The following is a 7,028-nucleotide window of genomic DNA, read 5'->3' on the forward strand; positions in this document are numbered from 1 at the left end:
GTGTGTTTTGTGCTGTTGGATAAGCAACCACCTCTCCTACTGCTTCCTCTGAATCTGTGCTGCTGTGTCGACTGTGCTGACATGTTTTGTGTGAAAAGCGGTCATAGCGCAATAATTCATGCCCTAATCATGACAAAATTCCAAAGTTGTCTAATAGCATTAATGATGAAGTGGTGATATTTTATCCAAAAGGTTAAAGGTTGACCTCACTGTGACTTTATTCAGCAGCAGAACGCAGACCATATTTCACATGTGGTCAGGTACTGAATTGGTGACACTAATCTTGGGTGTCCATCTTGAAACTGTCCCGACTGCGTGGATCTTCTGTGCTGTCGGGATGAACGTTTGTGTGAAACCTTCATGTTTTCAAATCCTTAGCTTCTTTGCAACAGCATCCATATTTGAAGCCTTGTTGTCCACCACGAGCTGATTGGTTTGGATGTTACTGAACTTCAGGTGGTTGTGGTCGCCCCGTGTGATGAAGCTCTTTGTCAGTCCTCTGTCAAGACAACATGTTTCTCACTGGGAATTTTTCACTGGAATCACACCTCAGTGTAGTGATAGCTTCCATTTCACACAGAATTACACCTCATGGTTTTTATTAAATTCCTGCAAAGTCTTCTCCACATACACACTGTTATGTGAGTGTGGACAGACGCGGCTGTAAACTGCAACTTGGCTGATTGGTGGAGGAATACGAACACGAGACTCTAATTCTAGTTTCGTAAAGGTTGGATTTGTTCGATCTTTCTGAACATTTTCATCTGAAAAGTGGCTAAAACCCAAAGCTGTCAGATACGTTTTTGCTGAGTACAAAGTGAAGTATTTTCCCTGAAATGTAGGAGTCGCATTGTAAAGAACCATGAAGTGGAAATACTCAAGTGAAGTACAAGTACATCAATATCGTACTTAAGGGCAGAACTTGAATGAATGTACTTAGTTGCTCTACTTCATGGTGAGCTGTTAAAATTAAATTCTTGAAACATTTTCAAAAACATGCAGCTCGTCACATCTCTCTTCTCTCCTTCCCTCCACTGGATCTGATTTCCCCTCGTGGAAATGCTTCATTAAAGCCCAGGAGATTCAAGTGTGTACACATGAGACATGGAGATGGAGAGGGTGGAGGCTGCCTCCACGTGTTCTCACACACACACACACACACACGCCCTCCAACTCAGTCACATGGACGAACAGAGGGACACACACACAGAGCAAACTCTCCTCATTAACTAATGAGCACGATGTCAGTGACTGCCTGCACACACACACACACACACACACATTACATCCTGTAACAGAGCGTCATCACCCTGCTGTGATCCAATCACACAGCTGTGCTTTCTCTCCTCATTCATGGATTGAAACTATTATTGAAGCAGACTCTACTCGACTCTCAGCATGGAGGCTGTGGCTCTCTTCTCTTTCGCAGCGTCTGAAGCAGACGAGATCAGTTTCCAGAAAGGGGACGTTGTCAAGGTAAGTGTGCAAATGTTTGGCTTGATGCATTTAGAAGGTGTAGAAAATTGAATTGGCCAAAGCTGACAAGAAGAAGGTTTGCATGTTTGACATGGCGAGAATGACTGTGCTTGTGTGTTCGTAGGTGACAGAGATGGAGGATGATTCTTGCTGGTTCACAGCAGAGATCCGGGGGAAGCGTGGCTACGTGCCAGAGAGCTACATTTCCCTCCTTCCTCATCCGTAAAAACAAATCTTTTATCCATCTATTTCCTACTCATGGATTGTTTTAGCCGCCATCCTTAATATCTGTGCATCTCAAACTTTATGGCTTAAAAAGAAGAATTACTTGTGACCACTCAGTGTGATGAAACTAATTTTAACTGCCTGCATTGTTTAATTTGAAGGAATCTTTGAGGCCTTAAGAAGGGAAAGTATTTGATATATAACTAGACAAAAAGCAAAATTAGAGAAAAGTAATGTAAAATAAAAAACATGTGACCCCTCAGAGTCAGACCAGCCAGGTTGGGAACCACTGCGTTGTGCAGGAGATTTTTCACTCAAAAGTACTCACGATTATACAGTTTAAAGAGTTCCACAAATGTACTGTAAGCCTCACAATATACTGGCTCAAGAGGAGGCCGTACTGTACACGCTTGTGTACGTGTGTTTGCAGGTGGTTTGCAGGACGCGTGTCAAGACTCGAAGCTGAAAAGCGTCTGCACTGGCAGGATGCTGGAGTGTTCCTGGTCAGGGAGAGCGAATCAGCTCCCGGGGAGTTTTCTGTCTCCGTGAGGTCAGTAAACGCACCACACGCTCGCTCAGGCACATACACAAGAGATGAGAATAACACTTGTCACACTGCAGGCTGAAGTAACGTTCCTCTGTCGTCTACGGTCACATTGTGATGTTAATAAACTGCAAAATGTGCTGTGACACAGCAGTTACATCTGCATGTGTTGAATCTGCTGTGCTGCTGTAATTTTTCAGTGCATGACACCATCTGCTTTGCTTTGTCAGAGTGTGTATTTATGACCAGAGACACACAGCAAGCAACTGCTCCACGGTTTAACGCCTTTCTGGGAGAATATACTGTACTATACGAGAAGTGTTGCACTAAACATGCAGGCAGCAGCATCTCTTGTTTTATGACGTACTGCAGTTGGAAGGGTCAGTGGAGGGTGGGAGCCAGACTATTTATGTTCTACAAGAACTGTACTAAAAATATAACAGCGCGTGGGTGTGGGTGTGTGTGTGTGAGGAGGTGTAATTTGGGTCACCAAAGTGACGTGGGACACATTAGATGATTGAGGGTAATTTAAATGTGTTCAATAATCGGGGCATTGCGTAACACCGGTCGGGTTTTAATTAAACACAGGTACATTATGCAATGAGCACATGTAACAGACATGTACATACTGTGTACATACTGTTGTGTACAAAAGCACACCATCTGTCTGCCTGCAAGGGCTCAATGAGGGTCTAGGGCTTTATTTACACTATGTAGACAAAAGTAATGGAGCACCTGACCATCACAACAACAGCGACTTTATTGGCATCTCATTCTACACACAGACAGCTTTGCAGCTATAACAGCTTCCACTCTTCTGTGAAGGCTTTCCACAACATGTTGTGGAAAGTAAAGTTGAGTGTTTCTGTGGGAATTTGTGTCCATTCATGCAGTAGAGCATTTGTGAGGTCACACACTGATGTTGGACCAAAAGGCCTGGCTCACAATCTCCGTTCCAGTTCATCCCAAAGGTGTTGGATGGGGTTGAGGTCAGGACTCTGTGTGGGCCAGTCAAGTTCTTCCACACCAAACTCATCCAACCATGTCTTTATGGAGCTTTGCTTTGTGCACTGAGGCACAGTCATGCTGGAATAGAAAAGGGCCTTCAACAAACTGTTGCCACAAAGTTGGAAGCACAACATTGTCCAAAATGTCTTGGTATGCTGAAGCATTAAGATTTCCCTTCACTGGGAGTGAGGGGCCGAGCCCCATAAAGAGGTGTGTCTGGATACTTTTTCTATATAGCGTATGTCCGTGCACACATGCGTGACTATAAAGTGTAATGCTCAGGATGGTCAACAGAGGGTGATAATGTTCAAGAAGAGCTCATAAGACCTGTTAGAGCTGTAAACATCAGCAGCGAGTCACTGAAGGACAGTGATTCAATTCTCGACACGTCTGCAGTTTGTGTGGATGACATCATGGCAAAAGAACAGCTGAACTATACATACATACTATACTATTCAATACTAGATGGCATGTTAAAACATGAATTTTACTAAGATTTACTTCTTGATTTCTATGGGTGCTTTGTGGACACTTTTGTCTCATAATACTCTGCACAAAGGAAGTGGAGGAGCTGCTTTCAGGTGAAAAACATGGAAGTGATTGTTGGTGAAACAGCTGCAGAAACACCTCAGAAAACAGAAAAACAGCCACTGTATGTTTATGGAAAAAATAAAACAACTTACTGTTTATCTCTTTTTTTAATTTTTTTTTTTTGCCTTTAACTGTTCTTAGTTCTGAGCCAAAGTTGCAGTTTGACTGGTGATCAGACAGGAGCTGGTTTCAAACTCATGACCTTTGTGTTGTGAAACTGTGCTGCCCTGACACATTAACACGATAAAATCCCCCAAACCTTTCACTTCTTCAGCTGACACGTCTCAGCAAACAAGTCATCATCATCAGAGCACCTTAAAAGTGGTGACGCCCTCTTGTTAGAGTGATTATCTACAGGTGTGTAAGGGAGGGAGAAGCTTAACGAGCAGTTACACATCAGACAAAAGAACTTTGCCCACATTTGTTCTGAAATGTAATTACATTTCAGTGTTTAAATAATTGCACAGACAGTCCATGCAAAGGCAGTCACTCAGAGCAAAACAGTACGACAGAAAGCAGGCCAAGATGAAAGTTTTTGTACTGTTGGCTGAAGCCACAGCTCATCACTCCTCCCTCTCACAGGACACATAAGAAAGGTTTTCATAAGTTGAAGAATCACCAAAGTTGCTCGATAGGAGGTGAAACAAAATTAATTTGCAACTGCTTTGAAATTGTTTAAGTCAGTATTTATAGCATTAATTAAATCCAACCTTTTTGAAGTGACAGCTTGTCTATCATGAGGATCTCCTGCGTATATCAGTGTGAACTTCATGGGTTATAATGTCTTTTAAAAGTTAAAAGCAGCAGATTAATCAGCAGTCAGGACAGTTCATAATTTTATGTCGATCGACCAATCGATAGACGAATTCAGCTCTGCTTCTTCTTCTTTCAGAAATGTTTTCATCTTCAGTCACTTGAGCTGCACCGTATGAGTATGAGACAAATTGCTTATTAACTACTTAACGTCTCAGAAGAGCTCAGAGCAGACTCATGAGTGTTTATTCACACGTGTGTTTTTTGACATTTGAGATTTATTGCCTCCGAGAACTCCTCCTGGGATGACTTTGGAGATACACCCACACGTTGCAGACACATTTTCCACACTGACACTGAGATATGCACATAGCATCTGCATGAATTCCTAAGCAAGAGACGGGCAGAGGAATGAGGAAATACACAACTCCCAATTTCACACTGGCGATGGAGTGCAAAGGAGTGTGCACACTCGTCTTTATCCCCTTCACCTTTCTTACACTTGTTTTGCAGCTACGGTGACAGGGTGGAGCATTTCCGGGTGCTGGAGGGGGGCGGTCAGTACTACATCTGGGACGAGTCGTTTTGCTCCCTCAACCGGTTGGTGGACTTCTACAGAACTCGCAGCATCGCCTTGGAGAAAGTGGTCTGCCTCAGAGACCCTCCCTCGTCCCCTCACCTGCTGTCCCAGCCTGGACATAATCCTTACCCCAACCCTTATAAAAGCAGCTCTCAGGAGTCCCTCCCCTCGGCCCGCCTCCACTCTCACCCCTCTCACCCAGGAAGAGAGACCTCTGCGAGCCTGCTTAAACCAGTTGTGGGGGTATGATGAATCATAAAGTGTCATTACTCTTCGTAAACAGCTTCTCTGAAATGCAGATCTGTTTGTCTGACTTTGCTCTGTCTTTACGTAGAAACCTCGTCTGGCTCATGCCCTCTGTGACTACACCCCCCTGCAGACGGCACACCTCCACTTCCTGCGCGGCGACATCGTCGACCTGCTGGACTGCTCGAGCTCGCTGACCTGGAGAGGGCGCTGCCGAGGCCGAGTAGGAATCTTTCCGCCAGAATACGTCCGGCCGCTGTACTACTGACGCCATATCAAACACCATCAGTACCATCACTGACTGTATCACTGTATCGCTGACTCTCAGGTTGTCGTGACTTACCTTATTTATCCAATGATTGAACGAGAGATGAAACATGTAGTGCATTAATCGAGTCCAATCACAAATCTGTATCATTTGAGACCAAATCTGATGGCAGTCGGTCGTCACCCCTGACTGTAAATAAAGACGGATGACGTGAGAGTCCGCTCAAAGTGAAGCTGAAACGTAATAATCACCTCCGGTCTACGTCAGGACTGATAGCCAAGCACTGATTGGGTTAGACGGGTGTATGGGTGGGAACTCAATCCTGGTGGCTCCGCTGTCCAATCACTACCGCACAGACTTTGGCTCCAAATGACGTCATCAGCCTAAGATGGCGGCGCTCGTGTCTGGGATGTTTTGATTTCATTTACAGCGTACGGTGGGAGGAAGTGGAAACGTGTCGTCCGTCTTTATAAATGTCGATAGATGTTGAATTAAGTCAAATATGATCAAACCACACCCACACAGTCCTAAATAGTTACTGAGTATTAAAACTCAAAATAATACCTAAATACTTTTTTTGACAAGGAAGAAGAATGTGTGTTTCCTGTTCTGCCGAACTCATTTTGATCCTCCTTTTAAACTCTCCATCGTGAGTTTGACGCTGTTATAAGAGTACAATGCTAAACCGTTGCAGTACTTGTATTTGTTTTTGTTATTATGACAGATAAAAGTTGAAGGTTCTCAGACTTATCATTTGAGTCAGTTCAAGTATCAATTCAAGTAAGAAAATGTAGAATAAACTGGTTGGTTCCACCTGCTGAAATTTGAGGATTTTGTTGTTTTGCTCCTTCTTATATCATCATTAATACCTTTGGGCTGTCAGTCATACACAACAGGCAATTTAAAGATTTTACCTTGAATTCCATGAGTTACAGATCGTTCTCACATTTATCGATCAAAAATGAACTGGCAGATCAATTGAAAATGAAAATAATTGTTGCAGCTCTTTAGTGAACCTTTACATGTCCTCTTTTCACCAATAGTAACGTAACTTTAAGTTCTCTTTGTTTTCCCATCGTGTCTGAGTGTCTATGCCCCAACCTCCTTTTCAGTAACTGCAGGCAAACTGTACAAAAGCCCAATAAAGATTGATATTATCTGGTTAAAAAGGCTTCAACCATTCATTCATTTTTCACTTGTAGCTTTGATGCACAAATCTTTAACTTTATTTGAGATATCACAAGAAAAAAACATTTGATGGACAGGTTGTCAAAAATTTTGTCTTTTGACTGAGATGAGGTTCTTTACATGAAACAATCTGTACTTGTCAATGCTTC

The 7,028-nt window shown here is 43.1% G+C and overlaps 1 protein-coding gene across 1 annotated transcript; it reads left to right on the top strand.

Annotated features, from left to right (window-relative positions):
• Window positions 1–1,398: 1,398 nt before the first annotated feature.
• On the top strand, window positions 1,399–6,847 carry LOC124049800 (GRB2-related adapter protein-like). Its single transcript, XM_046371860.1, has 5 exons — window positions 1,399–1,476; window positions 1,601–1,698; window positions 2,132–2,251; window positions 5,111–5,420; window positions 5,512–6,847. The coding sequence occupies exons 1-5, from the start codon at window positions 1,399–1,401 to the stop codon at window positions 5,689–5,691; spliced, it is 786 nt and encodes a 261-aa protein (XP_046227816.1). The 3' UTR covers window positions 5,692–6,847.
• Window positions 6,848–7,028: the final 181 nt, after the last annotated feature.

This window comes from Scatophagus argus, chromosome 2 (genome assembly GCF_020382885.2).
Source record: "Scatophagus argus isolate fScaArg1 chromosome 2, fScaArg1.pri, whole genome shotgun sequence".
In the NCBI taxonomy this organism is placed as follows: Eukaryota; Metazoa; Chordata; class Actinopteri; family Scatophagidae; genus Scatophagus; species Scatophagus argus.

Coding starts and splice junctions, on each gene's coding strand:
- LOC124049800 (XM_046371860.1), top strand. CDS start 1,399: ATGGAGGCTGTGGCTCTCTTCTCTTTCGCAGCGTCTGAAGCAGACGAG. Junction 1,477..1,600: donor AGAAAGGGGACGTTGTCAAG/GTAAGTGTGCAA, acceptor GTGTGTTCGTAG/GTGACAGAGATGGAGGATGA. Junction 5,421..5,511: donor TGCTTAAACCAGTTGTGGGG/GTATGATGAATC, acceptor GTCTTTACGTAG/AAACCTCGTCTGGCTCATGC.